This window comes from Scophthalmus maximus, chromosome 6 (genome assembly GCF_022379125.1).
Source record: "Scophthalmus maximus strain ysfricsl-2021 chromosome 6, ASM2237912v1, whole genome shotgun sequence".
NCBI lineage: Eukaryota > Metazoa > Chordata > Actinopteri > Pleuronectiformes > Scophthalmidae > Scophthalmus > Scophthalmus maximus.
Genome location: NC_061520.1, coordinates 5,635,903 through 5,655,122, shown reverse-complemented (window position 1 = coordinate 5,655,122; position 19,220 = coordinate 5,635,903). Strand labels below are relative to the sequence as shown.

General features: G+C 44.5%; 1 protein-coding gene and 1 long non-coding RNA gene across 3 annotated transcripts in view; one reads left to right on the top strand and one right to left on the bottom strand.

Annotated features, from left to right (window-relative positions):
• Window positions 1-16,531, top strand: part of LOC118309130 — a 74,515-nt gene extending 57,984 nt beyond the window's left edge. For both annotated transcript variants that reach the window (XR_004793425.2, XR_007030877.1), the window contains exon 4: window positions 16,416-16,531. This is a non-coding gene — a long non-coding RNA (uncharacterized LOC118309130). The remainder of the gene's footprint in view (window positions 1-16,415) is intronic.
• The window catches only part of LOC118309113 (plexin-A2-like), a 69,345-nt gene that overhangs the window by 26,512 nt on the left and 23,613 nt on the right, over window positions 1-19,220 (bottom strand). Inside the window, exons 4-11 of the mRNA XM_035630848.2 lie at window positions 17,180-17,314; window positions 9,806-9,906; window positions 6,787-6,910; window positions 5,497-5,650; window positions 4,881-4,977; window positions 2,112-2,226; window positions 884-1,084; window positions 80-176 (exon numbers count right to left, since the gene is read on the bottom strand). Coding sequence (XP_035486741.1) covers window positions 80-176; window positions 884-1,084; window positions 2,112-2,226; window positions 4,881-4,977; window positions 5,497-5,650; window positions 6,787-6,910; window positions 9,806-9,906; window positions 17,180-17,314 — 1,024 coding nt within the window. The remainder of the gene's footprint in view (window positions 1-79; window positions 177-883; window positions 1,085-2,111; window positions 2,227-4,880; window positions 4,978-5,496; window positions 5,651-6,786; window positions 6,911-9,805; window positions 9,907-17,179; window positions 17,315-19,220) is intronic.

Below are 19,220 nucleotides of genomic sequence, written 5' to 3'. Positions count from 1 at the left end.
TCTCATGTGGCCCACCTATCCCCCCAGGATTGAGTGCTTTACACTCCTCTGGCCTGGCAGTGATGGATTGCAGAGTTACCTTTAATCTTCCCGGGATTGTCGATGATGAAATTGCCGTTCCATACGATGGAGAGGTCCACTGCCAGGTCACTGATCTTCACACCCTCGTACAAGTACTGCAAAAGCAGGAACAGAGAATGAGGGGAGTGTGCGGTGAGTGCACACAGGGAGGGAGAAAGTCACGGAGACAAGAGATAAAGAAAAAAAAGATAGAGAAAGACATTGGGGGGAGGGGGGGGGGGACGACGATGAAAGGGCAGCAGAGAGACGAGGCTTTTAACCATCTGTCATCTCTGCCATGGTTGTCTGCTCCTCTCCTCTTTGACGTGTGGGGACGCAAACCCCTCGCTGGGGTGGCCAATCATCCGCATCTGAAGAAAATGGCCTTTTTTGCTCGTCGTCACAGAGACACTAGGTGTGCGCTTTGCATAGAAATTCACCCTGTCGCTTGCACTGTGCAACAAAAAGTCCCTGAAAAAGTCTCCTGAATCCATCCCAAGCCTGCGACTTTGCTGTTGAGACAAAAACATCCACGCTCATTGATCTAGACACGCCTGGATGTTAGGCTGATAATATCCAACTTACCAGACAGAGTCATACTGACGTCATTTAAGCCACTTTCCTTTCCTTTCCTATCTTTCCTTCTCTCTCTCATAGTTTGCACTTTTCCTCATCACTTTCCTCCACTTTCTCCTCGGTGTGCTCAGCACCTCGGGCGGCGCTCACTGATGTACCCTATGTACCTTGCCGACACAGCAACCCCGTGCTGTCTGGCTCATTTTGACAGCTGCGAGACGCCCACTGGGACTGTTCGAGGTCATACCGAGCTGTTCTGGCACTGCACGCTGGTGCTGTTGAAGCGCAGCGCCGTGACACGGTGGCTGACACCCTGCACGTGCACCGCGCACTCGTAGCCCCGCTGGCCCGACTGTGGCTGGGGCAGGTTCCGGGCCCTCAAGGTGATGGGTCTGACTTCGCCGGCCGGGATGAGAATTTCCCCAGAGTGAAGGAGCTGAGGGCAATCCTGTCGAAACAACACACAAACACACTAATTGTTCTATTCCAGTATCCATTCCTTCTGCCTTAATACATCATACCTACTGTAAATAGCATTTACCCAAGTAGTTACCCCTCCGGATATTTATTTACTTTCTATAGTGTCTATATACTGTATATCTCTCCGTCTATATTGGAGTCTGTCCGTGGTATCTAATCTGTTTTAATACATAAGAAGGTGTTATATAAATACGAAGGACTAATGTAGCACAGGGATTAATGGGGCAAATCTAATCCAAACGTAATTTGCATTCGTCTGCAACATGTTACACTCTCCAGTAAACTACAGGCTGCGTGAGGCTGCGGTCTGTTGTAAGTATACGTACTGTATTCTCCTGTATTAAATTCTTCAGGTCATTACATTTTATACTATTTGACAATGTTATTTATACAATTATTGGTTATTGGTAGTATTTTATTCTTTGATTCAGGTTAGTCTTTGCATGAAAATTGCATTACGGCAACAGGATGGATTTCCATGAAATTTGGTGCACGTATCCGTGGTTCCCTGGAGGACAAATTCTAATAATATTCGAGAAATTGATTTTTTTCATTGAAGGTCAATGTTTCAGTTATCCAGTAAAATATCTGAAAATGTAGCGGCTGGATATAGGCATTAAATTTTAAACGGATACATATTTTTCCTAGACGATGAATCCCAATGACTTGATATGCAAACTCTCCCTCTCATGCTAACAATGTCAAAATTTCCATTCATCTAATACTTTATTTTATATAAATAGATTATGACACGTCTGCATAGCATCAACGTGTTAGCGTTGTTACAGTGTGCATGTCGGCGTACTAGCATGAACATTTAAACGCTGCAGGTCTTTAGTCTGGCTGCTTCTCTGCAGCATTTTTAAAATTTGAATTGTAGATTGTGTCCTCAAGGTAAAAGTGTCACATCGGAGAAGATGGAGGGTGCTCTTGAAAGCAACAATTTAATTAGCTAATGAAACTGTGACTCCGCAGTGTCTCCCGATTTAATGTACCTCTGAGGCGTTGACTCTTCCCTCCTGGAAAGAGCAGCTGCTCGGATCGTGGGTGCACAGGTTGCGGTATTTACACCAGTGGCAGCGAAAAGTGCTGTTGACACACGACAGACACCTGCAGGATGAAAAGCACGCGTCACTACACACCGTACACCGATTCTGCAAGATCTGCACGGCGCTGCTTGCATGATGAGCCCATTTGCATTTACTCTGTAGGTAATTTGTTGAAGAGTGATCCGTCTCCCCTCGACCGTAGATCTCCCTCTCCTGCTAGAAGAGGATCGAAAAGGGGGAGATGGATTGAAGCTTTCTGCTGGATTCATCTCGTTAGTGTGTTTCATGGAAAAGATCAGCTGTTCCCCAGTATCTATGCAGAGAGCATGAATGGTCGTCTCTGTTTTAGATGACAATAATGACCTTGGGCATGACGTCTTGATAGGTTTCAAGTATTGCATGTGAATAAGTGTTAAGGTTTGAACACTTGTTACTGTGTTAGACAGTGTAAAAGCACGTACTGTGGTGTGTCAGGGAGGTACAGTGTCCTGGTCAGATGACAGTCTCTTGATTTTTGTTTCTAATTTTTGACTGCGATGAAAACAAGCCCGGGAATGAAAGTGCCAATTGAATAGTGTGCAACAAATTTGGCTCCGATACTCTCGACCGCGGCCCCCGGTGTGGATTAACCCTGTGGGACTGGATTTAATCGCAGTTTTGGTCAACAAACACGGACGTGTAGCAGATTACAACTTTAGGCAGAAGAACTGAGAGGTCGACCTGCTGGGAGAACTGAGAATAGAGTGATCCACAGCTATCGATGTGCAGCACCCAACAGAGCAATTGTGGAGAGCTGAGAATTGATCATGTTCTGTTTCCCTGTTGGGGCAACACGGATTTTGCTCTGGAAAATAAGAGACCAGATCCATCCACTACGTGGGCGTGCAATAAGATGAAACCATGAGAAAAATATAAATCCACTAGCAATACTGCAGCTCGTAGCGAGCCGCAAGTGCCAATAAATGTAGTGCAGCACCATTAAATTTTGATATTAATTAGCTGCCCAGGGCCAGTATGGACATAAAAATGTGTGTGTGTGTGTGTGTGTGTGTGTGTGTGTGTGCTGGTGTGTGTGTGTGTGTGTGTGTGTGTGTGTGTGTGTGTGTGTGTGTGTGTGTGTGTGTGTGTGTGAGTGTGAGTGTGAGTGTGAGTGTGAGTGTGAGTGTGAGTGTGAGTGTGAGTGTGAGTGTGAGTGTGAGTGTGAGTGCGTGCGTGCGTGCGTGCGTGCGTGCGTGCGTGAGAGAGAAAGAAAGAAAGAAAGAAAGAAAGAAAGAAAGAGTATAAATAGGACTCACTAGAAGGGTGCTGCAAAAACTGGATAATTAATTATGGGGGGGTTATGTGATGCTGAGGTGATGAGGGAGGTGGAGGGAGAGGTGCTGGGTTAGGAGCGTGTTTCCTGGTCTGAAATATTAATCACAGGGGTAAACACGGTCACCCCATATTGTTGCGTGGCGGGATGATGTGATGAGCTTTCCAACGGTTTTCCTCTAATGGCCTTAATGTGGTAACATTGGTTCACTCGTGTTGCAGTCAAAGGGTGATTTTGAATAGATGTCATGCTTGTTGTCCACTGTTTGGCTCATTTCCTGGGTTTGGCTGTATGAATACTCCCATCGAGTCAAGTGTTCCCTGCGAGAGCCGGTGAACTGATTGTGAATGCCTGAATCGAGCTGCTGTGCGCTCATGGCGCACCGTGTCAATCACGGCATGTAACATTAAATCAGCGCTTTCAACTGTAAAACCTGTCCACCACTCGTATGAAGAAAGAAAAAAAGGGTAGAAACTCCACGTTAAAGGTGCTTGAGGTAAACATCCATCATTGTGTGATTCGGCTCATTTGGAGATTTATTATCATCTTTTGTTGCCACGAGAACTCACTCACAAAAGTCGCTGATTTTCTGATTTCTTTTAAAGCTGACAAATGCCCCTAATTGGCATTCGTCCTCGCAAGATCCACTTTTGTAGCAGTGTTCCTATTTGTTATTCAGATAGACACCCCTCTTATCCCGGTCTACTGTTACGGTAAGCACAGTTGACACTCGCATAATATATCAAAGTCAAAATGCAGCTTCCCTGCTAAGTTAGGAAGCTTATATTGGCAGGGTAAAACATGTGAGCATTGGAATTAATTCCCTTTTTTAATATACATTATTTTATCTGCCCTCCAGGCGCCGCAGCGAGGCTTAAAATATTAAGTCTTGTGTCTTAAGTTTGACAACCAACACAGCTCTTGCAGGGCCCCGTGGGACACAGTCAAGTGTGTGAGTCTAATCTGTACAGGGCTCCTCGCAGACGTGTTACACTACTGTGGTTCTAACGGGGCCTCAAGGTGTAAAGATGTACATTGATGAGTTGTCAAAAATGTTTGTGTATAGTAGGAATATAACTGATTGTAGTCTAGCTGAATTTATAGCTGTAAGCAGTGAGCTCACACGCCGCCAGTTTAAGCAAACTAGAAACCCAGCGGAGCATGGCGAGTGCATCGTGTTGATTTAAATGGAACCCGACAGATATATTGAACTCCGAGGTTATCTAACAGCCTGATCTTAAGTGGGGTTGCGAGCGTCAGTACATCATTGCCCTAAATTAAGTTGTGCCCCGCCATCTATTGGACAAATCAACGGTGAAGGGGAGAGCGGTGTGTGTGTGTGTGTGTGTGTGTGTGTGTGTGCATGGGGGGGGGGGGGGGGCGGCGGTGGCAGCTGGACTCACGTTTGATGTGTGCTGCAGTTGTAGAATTTCACCTCGGTGCTGGCGACCATTTGACCCGTCTCCTTTGAGTTTAGATGAAGTTCTACACCAGCCCAGTCTGCGAGAGGGAGAGAGAGGGAGAGAGAGAGAGAGAGAGGGAGGGTAATGAGTGAAAGAGAGGAAGTGAGGTAATGAAAAAATATGTGAGAGGGATAACAGGATGAAAAAAAGGTGAGAGAGAGCCAGAGAGAGAGAGAGAGAGAGGATGAGTGAATGAGCGAAGACAATGAATGAAAAGAGGAGGTCAGAATGAGAAAAATGTTAATACTTTTATCTCCCTCCTGTAAAGAGCCACCTGGTGTTTGCGTCTCGGCAAGGGCATATTGTTGTTGTCTTGAGAAAACCTTCAGTCAGGAACTTCAATTGGAGGATTACCGTATGTGCTCAGGGGAAATTCCACAGCTCCTTGGTACTTATCAAACTCTTTGGATAAACTAAAAATGCAGGGTGGTCAATGTGAAAAGGAGGCTCTTTTTTTTTCTTCTTTTTTTTTTGTTAGCGTGTTTGTTGTGTTGAGAAAGTTTTTTTGCCCGTCGTTGGCAACTTTTGGTTTTTGTGACCTGAGTCCCGAGCTCACCTTGTCCCTCTGGTATCCGAGGGACCTCTCTCCCAGCCGGGGACAGACACATGACCCTGTTCCCTTTGACGTGACCCTCCACCTGGGCATGGTGGCCAAAGGAACAGGTGACTCCAGCGGAAAGGTCGGGAACATTATTCACCTCCAGCAGAAGCTAAACGGAAAGAAGGAGAAGATGTTAATGTACAAAACGTGAGACTGAAGCCGGGTGCGTTGGTACCATCGACTGGGAGTAAAGAGGGACAACGCGTCTCCACTTCCTCCTACGTGGTGTTGAACAGCTGTTAAAACCAAACACTTGAACATAGATCAGTGTGATGAGCCTAAAATGGCAGAAACCATCTTTGGAAAAAATTGTATTCGACGTCTACTCTGACTCTTTGGCCCATGTCCTATCTGCTCACATAGAGGAGGCGGAGTTTATGACCTTTACTACAGCCAGCCACCAGGGGGAGATCAAGATGTTTTGGCTTTAGTTTTGGGGAGCCGTCATGTCTACCCTATTTATCTCTATTCAGTCTATTTAGTGGTTTCATATTAATACTTTTTGCTGTATTTCCAGATCACAGAGTTGAGAGAATAGTTAGATTGACAGGATACCACTCTCATACCTGTCCATTAAATTTGTAACGCTGCAGGCAACAGTCGGTTAGCTTAGATTAGCTTAGCACAAAGACTGGAAACAAGGGGGAAAATTGCGTTTCTCTCTCTAAAGATAACACAGTCTGCTATCAGCTCACTAATTACTACATTATATCTCCTTTGTTTAATCCATGCACAAGCTGATGTGTAAAAAAAAACCCCACAAATAACTCCAGGAAGCTAATCTCCCGGCCAAGAAATATAATCCTACATATGAGCCACCTTGTAAAACTGCAACATGTTGTTTTCACACATTAATGTGTAATGTAATGATAATGTTAACTCCTCTGTGCTCCCGGCTACTGTAGGAAAACTGTCGATAAAAGCTTTTAGGAAAATTAATCAAGCTTTTAGCAGATGCATACGAGATGAAGACAGAGTAAGCCCAAATAACTTTCACCTTTTTTTCTTCTTCGCCGGACTCTCATCCCACAGTACATATTGATGAGCCGAAATAAATAAACAGAGAGGCACTCATCTCTCTTTTTCCCTCCACCCCTCACGAAACATAATTTTCTCTTGCAAGCTCATACTTGTACACACGTGTGTGTATACATGTGGCCGAACGAGGCTACTCGCAGTGATTGCTCATAAACGCCGTGAGCGGCCCGACAGTGCAGTGATTGGTGGAATGATAAGCAGACTCACGGGGACACTATGTGCTGATACAGCGATGCTGTCCGGATGAGCGATGACTTTCACGCAGCGGTCAATGTCCGTGGCGAAGCGGAAGGTCTCCTCTGCCCTCTGACACCGATCCTTCCTCGAGCACCTGCGGCGCAACAGAGACACGATATTAAGAAATGTTGAATGGTGATGTTTAGTAATGAAGCAGGGCTGCGTTTTTTAGTCTCGCTAGCTACAAGTCTCTGGGTCCAACACTGTGGTCTAGACTACGATATCCCAATGCCTCTTGCATCTATTGCCATTAAAAAGGTTCATGGTTCCCAGAGGATGAATCCCTCTGACTTAAAGGATCCCTTAAAGGTGCACTAAGCAATTTTAGAGGAAGCTTTCTTCTGCCTTTGTTGTTGTTGTTGTGATTTTCCTGCTCGGACATGGTCGCCAACCCGCGAGACCTACGCGCAAACCACTGGGCCAAAAATCGCAGAGTTGCATCGCCACTAGCTAGCACGTCTCGTGACGTATCGACGCGTGATGTTTTCAAACTGCACCCGCAGTGTTGTGTGTCGCGACCCGAGCCATTTGTTTCCTTCACGATTTACGGAGCCGTGGCTGAGCCGAAAACCTGATTTCTTTCTTTCCACGCACACACAGAACCAACAGCTAACGCACCGTGAGGACATATTTGCAATTTTTTTTACCAAAGGTGTATTGTTTTAGATTTGCCTGCTGCCCCTTTAAGCTTTAATCTTGTGCGAGGAGAATAGCCTTTGTAGGTTTGCATGAAATACCATTGCCATAAAATTTGGTTTCTGACAGTTCTAAAGAGCTGATGCTATGAGCACCCTGCTGCACCTCAAGTGATAGCATACTAATGCCAATTTGAGATGTTCGTTAAACGTTATACCTGCTTAACATCAGTATCAGCATGCATAGTCACGTTCCCTTGCGCATCCTGGCTGTCAAATTCTTCGGTCTGATTCTGCCGAGCGAGTCGCACAGAAGAATAAGTTTAACTCCAAGACCCAAGCAGGCAATTAGAAGTAAGAAGTGAAAGGGTTGGCAGCGTGGTGTGACCTTTACAATAATCCTCTAAGAGACAAGTGCAAAGTAAAAGTACGATTTAAAGTTATGGCAAAGGGTTCGCACGCTTTTAAAGACCTTTACTGGAGCAATTTGTCCAGGTTGAGAATTGGGCTGTTGTTGAGATTGTTTTTAATGTAGCTACATTGATGGTGATTTATTTGAAAGAGGCGCTGCATTAAAAAGAAGAGAGTCTCCCAGCTGCGGAGTTGCACTGTAATTGCCAACACTCAATATTCTGGCCGTTCGCCATCATCTCATTCTTTTAAAAAAGTGTAATGCACACAGAGAGGAGAGACAGTACTTAATACACTCTCAGATGCTGCTGAGGGGGTGGCACCTCCTGAGAGGGCTCAAAGAGCACCGAGGCCTCCGCTGTAATTACAGCGCGATATAAAGGCGGAATGGAAACGCGGTGACAGCTGTTGCTGGCTCGGCTCCTTGAGGCGGACCAGAGCCACAGGAGCATAGACAGTCGCCCTCTGACCGCTCATCAGCTGAAGTGCCTCGGAGAAAAAAAAACCCCACCGACGCCTTTCATCTCAGGCTCTCTTTCATTGCCTTTTATTTTGCCCCTTTTATTCGCCGTGTTTTGTCTGATGGAGCCATTTGTTCCCTTTTCCTTAAGGGTTTTTTACATGTTCAGCTACGCCCACACACAGACACACACACACACACACACACACACACACACCGTCAGATAGGTGCTTTGCTGCGCACCATGCTAGGGGTGGGAAAGTGAGATGCTGAAAGCGATGTACATGACACTCAGCATTCAGAGGCTCGAAAGAGACTCCAATCTGGATTCAATAGACAGAAAAATAAAGTAGCCTCGTTCCGCCGAGTGAGGGATCATGATTCACTTTGGGTTTGCTGGAGGGAACAACAGCCTATCTTTTCACTGATAAGTGTAAGGCATTAATTTAAATAAACAAGCGTAATGGGACTTGCAGACAAAGTCAGCACTCTGGGGAGAAAAAAGGGGAAAAGATACTTTTTAATGAGCTAATTTAGATTAAAACAAAACATTGTAGATTTTTTTTTTCCTTCCCACTTCAATAGCAGTTTGATAACACTAAGAGAATCCCGATTTAAATACTGCTGATCCTCATTATGATATCGCTCGCTGAAACGCAGACATCATATGATGAAACTGGGGGGGCGGGGGGTCCTCGGCTGAGGTCAGCTTCAAAAACACAGCGGCTGGTTCAGAAGACACAGGGTTTTTAATCTCCCCGAAACCCCTTCGCTCCATATCAAGGTATTATGAAAGCGAACCCAGGGGTCAGATAATTAAGATGGAAGAGATAAGCTTTTTCTCCGCCGGGTCCAAAATGTTGCCCGGGCATGCAGAGGTCCAGTTTGTGCGCCTGCTGTGTCCGCCACACTAATCCCTCCCTCCTCCATTAATGCCAATGGTTTGCTCGCCTAAAGAGACAATAAAATCTGGTGGCCATGCAGTTTGTCGCTGTCCTAAACAGTGCTATTTAAGAAGGATCACACGGTCCAACAGTTTGGTTTTTTTGACCCACCAGCTGTTGATGAGGGTGAACTCCAGGGAGTCCGAAACTGTACAAATCGTATGACCATGCGCTTAGCTTTATGAACTGTTTAGTAAACAGTAATGTTGTGGTTTTTAATCCCACGGCTGTGACGTGTGTGTGTGTGTGTGTGTGTGTGTGTGTGTGTGTGTGTGTGTGTGTGTGTGTGTGTGTGTGTGTGTGTGTGTGTGTGTGTGTGTGTGTGTGTGTGTGTGTGTGTGTGTGTGTGTGTGTGTGTAGAGAGAGAGAGAGAGAGAGAGAGAGAGAGAGAGAGAGAGAGAGAGAGAGAGAGAGAGAGAGAGAGAGAGAGAGAGAGAGAGAGAGAGAGAGAGAGAGAGAGAGAGAGAGAGAGAGAGAGAGAGAGAGAGAGAGAGAGAGAGAGAGAGAGAGAGAGAGAGATATGAGGGGAGCAGACTCACATGTTGTACAGGACACACCAGCCACAGTGGGGGTCACCAGCACTCAGGCACTCGGCACATGTACCGTACTGCTCGCAGGCCTCCACGGGGACCTGAGCCACCTGAAGCACAGAGATGGGGGGGGGGGGGGGGGGGGGGGGGTTATCAACACATGTTAAAGAGAAAGATAAACAGGTCACAGGTTACAGACCAAAAGTCGCAAAAAGATGTTTTTGCACGTGCTGATGGACGTGATGCTTGAAGAAAGTCCAATTTCGGTCATTTTGCTGTGTACATTGATCCATGTCAAACAATCTTCGTTATTATTTTTTTGCATTTTTGCCTTCACTGTACAGTGGAAACCAGGAGAAATGGCCAGAATCGAACCTGGGACAGAACAGATATATGAGTACGTGTCCAACCAACACAGTTTTAAAGGAATATGCAAACATTTGGCATTCCTCAAATTTAATGAGATATCAAAAATAAATAGATCTGATCAACATTTTGGTTTACATACTGAGTAATAGGGTCCTTCTAAACTACTTAACTTATCTTAGTAGTTTTAAATGAATTATTTGATCACTAGTGATCACATACATTATTTAGAATTCTGTGCAGAGTCAAATATCTTAAAAATTGCAATAATATACAGTTATATTCTGATAAACTTAAGATACAAATATAACCCAGAAAACACAATTTCTTTATCTAAACTAAAAAAATCATTAAGGGCAAAGCCGTTATTTACAAATAATGAAGTCTGCATACAGTTCATCCTAAACAAACATCTAAGATCCAAAGAGAACAAACTAAAGTGAAGACTTTCATTTGTTGATGACCTTGATTCACACGCCGCTGTGCAGAGGGCTTTCACACTATTTATGTTAATGTCATTCTTTTGATTAAAGTTTCCATGTCTTTTTTTTTTTTTTGACAAAAGTTAAAAATGACTGTCTCGGAGGAGAAATAAGGTCACGGGAGGCTGCAAACCAAAAACATTCTGATGAAATAATAAGCACTTCTGATGAGGAGAGACCAAAGCACATTTCATCATGTTGTCTGTTTTGCACTCATCACAGTACACACTGTACAATATCCCAGAGGGAAACAACCCCCATTTCGTTTTCCTTCACTTCTTGCCGCTGACACAAATTTGCAACATGCAGTATTGTGGTTCTGCCCACATTAGGATTCATCTGATGTTTTTGTTTCCTCAGATGAAGTGACAACACGGCTTTTTTGAAAAAGCATTTTCCGCAGCAGTTTTTTTTTACATTTAACTTTCTTTCATAACATTTGATAAAGGATCTGGCACGACAAAAGCATTTGTGGCCTCCTGCAATAGTAATTACTCTGTGAGGACACGGTGAAGGTTTATGCTGTTATTTTTCCACACACACACACACACACACACACACACACACACACACACACACACACACACACAGGAACACACGCCAGCAAAAAGACATCGTCAAACTGACAGACAATCACACACACGCTGCTGCTGCTGCCACATCCGTGCGCGCACGTCTGGCAAAGCATAAGCTCTCCATTAGCAGCTTGCGAGTCGCTGCTGTCGCGCAGCCAGCACCACCCCTGCATACAAAACCAGGTTGGCCTGAGTCTGGCTATTTTATACTTTGTTATTATTCCGGGTTTGGACGCGTGATGCAAGCAATTTCCTGATGTAAGCAATCACAAATGAAGAGTGGATTATGGATTAGAGTGTCTCCGGTGCTCTTGATAGCATAAGTGGGCGCTCTCTCAGGTCTGTGTTGGCAAAATGGATTATCTGCTGCTCCCCACAAAATAACTTTCTCTCTTTTTTTTTCTCCGTTTTTTTCCCTCTCTCCCCCCAGCCGGTTCAGAACCCATTCGGTGCAATTCATTAGCAAAATGATTTCTAGTGCGGGTTGGGCCGAGGGCTTTAAGTCCATATCTGACGCGGTAGGAATAATCCATGACTTGTTGTGGGCTGGAGCTCGTCTAAGCTAACAAAGTTGGCCCGTGCATGGCCGTTAGGCAGCGTGACCTTTTACAAGGGGAGAGCCGTATGGATCTTCTGCTTTCTGCCGCCCGGCTGAGGATCAAATGTGAAGCTGCACATCAGAGTTGATTTGTTTTAGTGCAACTGACCCGAGCTGGAACACGCCATGCTGAATTCAGATAAGATATCCTTGGGCTTTATGTCCACGGGATACTAAAATATGATCGCAGCTCAGCAGGAGGATTAGCTGATCAGTTTTTTGTCTTGACCTCTTTTTTTTTTCTTCTCCCTTTGCCATAACCCCTGAACCGCTCACCAGCAGTTAAGATACAGGCACTACGTATTGTGAGAGAAAGAGAGACAGGCAAGGTTGGAACAATGATTCACGACTGCATTCACACAATTACTGTTAATATGGATTTGTGTCTTAATCACTAGGCCACAACGATTTCCCCAGTTACAGTGATTTTTGTGCATAAAACACAATAAAAAATTGAAAAGCATCAGCGGGGCTATGGATACCCTGCAAGTTTGCTGTATATACCCCAATCAGCTTTAGATTGTCGCTCTATTATTTGATGCGATATCTTGGAAAATTACCTTTTTTCTCACCATGTGTCTGTTGACCTTGATGTTGACCTATGACTGATCAACTCCAAAAGTTAATAATCTGGAGATACTCTCCCAGAGAAATATTCCCACAGTTTTGCTAAAATTTCATTTGTTGTTGAGTTGTTTCGTACACACACACACACACACACAGAGACACACACACACACACACACACACACACACACAGACAGTACCCTGCTTCTTGTTACACTGGCGAACAAGGTAATTAAAATCTAACCACAAGCTTGCTCAACAGTATTGTCTGACTCCTTCATATCTCCTAAAAACAAAAAAAAGACAGTACAGCAAATTAAAACTAACTAAACCGTCATAAATGTGACAGCTCAATCAAATGAGGCAAGAGGTGGTCGCTAGTGCAGACGTGGCTATGATAATATACGTACATGCAGTGCTCAACGGTGTAAAGATTTCAGTCAAAAAGCTCTGAAAAAGGACGTTAGGATAAATGGTGTTGGTCGATATTATTGACAAAAAGAAAAGCCAACAGTGATGGTGATGCTGCACTGATCAGAATATGAAGAAAAAAAAAACTGCATCCTTTGGTTTATTCAGATCTGCTCCAAAATCAAATGTGTTTGTCCTATATATGTGTGTGTGTATATATATATATATATATATATATATATATATATATATATATATATATATATATATATATACATAACCTCCTTGGTTGAGGTAAAAATGCTCACCCAGAGGTGATGATAGGTCTTCAGTTCCATATTGAATTGTTTGATAGTGCTGGTGTTACTGTTATTGTGTCCAGCCCAATCAAAGTCAACATTGTATGAATTATAATCATGCAGGGGTGACGAACCATCAATGCAATCATCTACATTTTGCCATGATAATGGTGCATTTCAAAAGCCTCAAAACTGTTTGATGTTAAAGTTCATTTTTTCAGTGAAAGTTCATATTTTGACCGTACGACCGTACTCCACAGAACAGCACATATACTGCGTCTTCCGACACAAGCCTCCATACTCATGTTCATGTTCAATAGACTGTCGATGCCTCATAAATCATTCATGACCAGATGCTGTACTTTTCTCATCAGGCTTTTGTTTGCCTCGTCTACTCTGAGATAATTTCGCCAAGGGAAACTGATCATTTTGAGCAAACAAAGGAAAAAAACCTTTAAAAAAAAAATCTCCTTCCCCAAGGGTCCAAATCTCACTCTTGCTGGTTTTGAATATTTTTTTTTTACCCGTGTTGTATCACGGCAGGGACGAACGATGATCAACGTCCACTTTTCCAGCTTTGGGAATTACAAAATCACTATATCGTTCCACAACATCTGGGATGCCCCCCTGCACTAATGCTCGACCTTGTCGTCTTCACAGTTCGCTCTGTCACATAAACACTTTCATCCGGATTTACTGGAACTTTTTATGAAGGCTGTCAGATGGGCACACAGGCTTTTAGACCAACTGCACCGCTGTCACCCTATATCCGCAAATCCACAACCATCACGTGACCGTGCGCTGGATGTAGCAGGGGCATATCCAGGATTTTGTTTTTATAGGATTCATCAAGACAAGCGATATCAGGACATAACCGCAAACTGTCATATCGGCCGTTAATTCATGTTTTGTTTTCAGACCGGATTTCATTGTATTGTTCACTATTTGACAGAACGGAGTATTAATGTTTGAAAATTAAAAATAATCATTAATTTAGGAAACATTGGACTGGTATTCATTAAAGAATGTAACTTACAATGAATCCTGGAAACCAAAGTCTGGGTTGAAACACTAGATCACATGAAATTTTTTTTAACATTAAAAAAAAATATGTGACATTTTAGAAATGAATTCTTTATTGTTATGGTTACAAGTATCACCGACTGTAAAATAGGTATCGGAAAATGCTTTATTGTCTAATTTCGGCATCGGCTCTAGATTTAACACGTTATCTTTCAAAATATATTTCTCATTTGCTGTTTTGATGATGGTGACGGAGAGCGCCGTCTGACACGTCTGTCAAAACTCTCCAATAGGTGTTCGGTTGGGCTGAGATCTGGTGATTGTTGAAGGCTAAAACATACGATTCACATCATTTTCATACTCGTCAAACCCCTCGATCCCTATGGATGGGGGGGGGGCATTGTCATCGTGTCTCCCCTACTTGTCAGCGTCACCTGAAAGCTGATCATTTTTGTCATGTTACATTTCCCTTTTTTCAACTAATTGGTTCTTGGGGGAATCTGGTGCAACACCAGGCCACAAGATGAAGGATCTATAGGACTATAGTCACGATCGATTGCCCTTTGAACATCAGTGGTGTCAATTTCTTACGAATCTGAGATTAATAGGTTAATCAAGACCAAATAGATATGGAGTAAACCGGGGGGCTTTCGGAGCCCATGGGCCGGTGCTGTCTTTGGCCGATTAGTGATCCAGCCTTGTTTGGATTTTGACGGATGGTGTTGCCAAAACGGATAGTTTAGCTCATCTCAAGAATCTGTGGGGTTACAATGTAGACACAGACAGTCAGCCAGACAGACACGGGTAGAGAGAAACAAAGAAGAGGATGGTGTGGGATTTCAAGCAATGTTTTAAAATTTTTCAGAGTGCCACTTTGAGAGATTGCCCTGGAAAAGCCCTGCAGCAGTTTTCCCCCCTCCCACTCTGACGTTTAAAGCCGGAGCCGTCACTTCACAGACAGACGGGTGACATTCAGTGAGGTTGTTGTGTGTTTGGATACGGAGCATTTCTATTCTTAGAAATGATCAAACTAAAGGCACACAGTGAGAAAAAGGATTAAGTGCTGTGAAGGCTTGCTCATATCAATAATGGTTCCCTAAATTATGTTCTGTTGTGGACCCAGACAGAAAAATGCCCGTATGCCCAAAGAAAACACACGAATTCCCTCTTCTCTTTGCTCACTCTTCATCATCATGCTAACCCTGCGTGTTTCCCTCGGCGGGAGACAGAGAGGCTCATTGTTATTCCGCGAGGGTCGGCTGATCTCAGCCAAATCTGTCTGTGCCTCGCTCCTCACTCCACATCGCTCCCGCATTGTTTGTGCTCCCATGGAATCTGAGCATCTCTCATCTCGGGGATCTTCTGGAAAACGTGCGAAATCTCTGTTGGAGTGACGCCCTCTCCCCGGGGGACTCCTCACCCCTCGAGTGCGGGGTTCTGTCTGGAGGGGGGAAGCTGAGCAAAGATGAAGGAAGGCGGAGAGGAAGAGGACGGCTTAACTCTGCCCCGAGCTCCTGGCGGCTACGGAGCCAGAGCTGTTCTAATATTGAGAGAAAGGGCCTGGACCAAGCTCGGCTTGGTTTAAGTTTGGCTATTACAGTGTGTGTGTGTGTGTGTGTGTGCGTGTGTGTTTGTGTGTGTGTGTGTGTGTGTGTGTGTGTGTGTGTGTGTGTGTGTGTGTGTGTGTGTGTGTGTGTGTGTGTGTGTGTGTGTGTGTGTGTGTGTGTGTGTGTGTGTGTGTGTGTGTGTGTGTGTGTTTGTGTGTGTGTGTGTGTGTGTGTGTCACCGGAGGTGGAGTGAAGTGAGCGGCTGGCTATCTCCTTGAAGGAAGCATGTGTCTCTCCTTAAACGACCAGAGCTCATCAATAAGTGATGCCTTGTCTCTTCCAGTCTATCGCGCAGAGGGCAGAGCGGCCTTGATTTGTTTTAGAAGTCGGTACCCGACACAATACCTCCTCTGTTCTCCCCGGTCTCGCTCAGATGACATCGCTTGTTCTCTTAAACTCTGTGTTCTTATAGATTTTCGGACTGTTTCTCAAGTTCCCAGGGCCACTCTGAAACAAGTGACACAACTATTGACTCAGTCGCCCTTTGCCTCTGTCCTGTGACTCCGGCTCAACACATTCCAGCAGTCAGGAGGCAACTGAGAGCAGAGATAGTTTCTATTTTGTTTTATTTATTTATCTATTTGTCGGCCACACTGAAACCTAATCCCTTTTCACAGTGCCATGCAGCCACGCCAGAATAATCACTTGATGGGAGTTGAAAGTGATTACCACTGTTTCACTCTTATCTCCAGTGGGTGCAGAAATATCGTCCAACAACAACAACAACAACAACGACAGCAGCAGCAGCAGCAGCAGCAGCAGCAGCTCGCCTCTGTGATGCCGGGCCAAGCAAGGAGCAGATGAGGAGGGGGTGGGGTGGGGGGGCACAGCCACACAGAAAAAAAGAAAAGGAAAGCTGCTATTGCTGTGTGTCGCGTACAAAAGATGTATGCACTGTAAGTCGATTCGCATGGATAGGTAATTAGAACAGCGGTCCATCCCCTTACACACTGTCTGCATATTTAACAATCCCCACCGTGGACGTGCTGTACAGTGTGTGTGAATGTTAGAGATTTGCCACAGTGGCTTTTTGGGGGATAAGTCGTAATCATCTGGTCGGATTCCAAACAAATGGAATTAATTTAGCGTTTATCATAAATGAATGTCTTTGATTTACAACTGTTTTATTTTCCTGCTAATTCCCAGACTATGCGCAATAACAGTAACGATGTGATCTGTGCACAACAAAGCCAAACATTTCTTTTTGCACTATCCTGATAAATTAGATTCAAACAAATACTTCAGAAGTAAGAACTGCGCATTAGTTTTGTGCCTCGGCGTAAATGTAAACTTTTTTTTCTTCTCTTGGCTTGTTTCAATAAGGTTTTCACAGATATGTCAGTATGGCCAACACTCATTGTCACGGGGGCTTGAACCCGTGACCCCTCGCTACTCTCCACATCACCCCAGTGTTTCTCCCGACAGCAGCGGCTTAAAGACGTGGGCTTCTCCTCACCTGATTGTCCGACATGACATAGAGAGAGGTCCTGTCCAGGGAGAAGGCCATGTCCCGGAGGATGGCGCCGCTCTCCTTCATCACGTTCACTGTCTCGTACAGCACTCCCGCATCCAGAGGGCCGTCCACCCTGATCTTCAGAGACACAGACAAACGGACACGGAGACAAGTCAATGTCACGCTGCAGGGCACAGTGACCGGGTGGTCACTGTACATTTGTCGAGTGATATCAGCCTCTACCATGTACAATTCTGTTTTGCTTTGTTCCTTTTGCATGTGAATGGATGCTCCCACAAAACACTGGCATTATAAGGAAAAATTCTTAGAAGATATAAAACAAACAGCATTGTTTTCAGTCGGATGACCACCCATTTTCCTTTTAAAGCTTGGTATGGTTCCCCCACTTGAAATGATTATAGAACTTACTTCTTCAGCGATTTCAGTTCCTTGGAAAGCAAAAGCCCTTAAAAGTCTATGTTCCACTTCAGTCAGACCATTTCTCCATATTTTACACCACTGCAAAATCTCCTCTTTGGCAAGCCATTTACATTTTATTCTATGTCGTCAAACAGACTTATCAGATGTAAATTAAGTCTCTTCCCTAAGAAGCTACTTGCAAGTATGTGAATCAACACAAGAACTTGGAAGGTTTATCTTTCTCCGCAGAAAAAGCAGGATAAGAAGAAAACTTGCAGCATTTCAGGACACTCATCAGATGTTGTGGGAGTTGCAGTAAATGAGAAGATCAGATCCAGGGAATGTTAAGCCAACTTAGCACAAAGCCCTGAAGGAGGCAGAACTTCTGGCCTCCACCCAAGAAGGAAGTGAGTTTGTAGGTGTGGATGCTTTTACTTCTTTTCATGAACTACATGTTTTGAATGCTAGCACGGTCTCGACTTGGTGCATTGGTGGCAAAGGTATCTTCCCGAGTGCGGCCAAGAAACGCTGAATATATTCTCAAGCTGAGGTCGAGAGGAGGAAAGAAAAGATCGATCCACTGCTACGCATCCAGCGGTCCAGTTGGCCGGTGCGACTCTCCTACAGTAAATCCGCCCCTGAGGTTACAGCCCTGCAGCTGCGTTCAAACATGGTCAGGGAGCTCATCCTTAATATGACTTTGGAATGACTTTCAGGCAGCAGTCTTTTGGGCCTCATTAAATGCAAGCATGGAGAACAGATGCCCCACTGGTGAAGATTTCTTTTCAATTCTCTCTACTCCCACCTCTGCCTACAAACAAGATGTTGCTGCTGCAGTGAGGCAAACAAATCAGCAGGTCTGTCTTTGTTGGAAGTGGCTTGCCGATTTTCTGAGCTGTCGAAAGGCAGTCCTGCGGAGGAAATGCTTTTAAAGTGGTAAGTAAGCTGAAAAAATCCTTTATTATTGCCAATCTCAACCATCCCATTGTAGTTGTCCCCGCATACCGAAAGTGTTTCCACCCTCTTGTGCACAAACAACCTAATTTGTCCGGTTGCATTATCATAACCCAATTTCCTGTGCACCACAAGAGAAGATACTTTCATTTGAACTCATGAAACCCCTCGTTCACCATTGGTGTAGGGATGATGTGAATTGCATCATACAGAAATGATAACTTGACACTTGAAATCCAAGTCAGAAGTGAGAGAGCAAAGTCTGAATAAAGCATGATCGCTCAAGGGAAGAAGAAAAAAAAAATCCTTATTAGCAATGCAAACCCAGGTTGAAGCCCTATTTAAATTCCAGGGAGACTGGATCATTAACCATGTGATTCAATTACAGGGAAGCTGAATTAATTTCTCAATCATAATAATTAACATAAATGTACGATAATGAGGAATTGGAGCAGAGAATCGCGGAAGTGTTTGCGAAACGTCTGCCGCGTGCAATTTCGCCGGTCGTCCCTGAATGCATCCTGGGGTTAGGCGACCTCGCCGCCCCCAAATCAAATTTGACTGCAGAAGATTTTTTGAATGAGTGCCAGGTCTATTTTCCACACAGGGTGGCAGAGCCTCGGCAGTGTCTCAACGGGGACAGTCGTTCAATACGAACTGATTACATGAT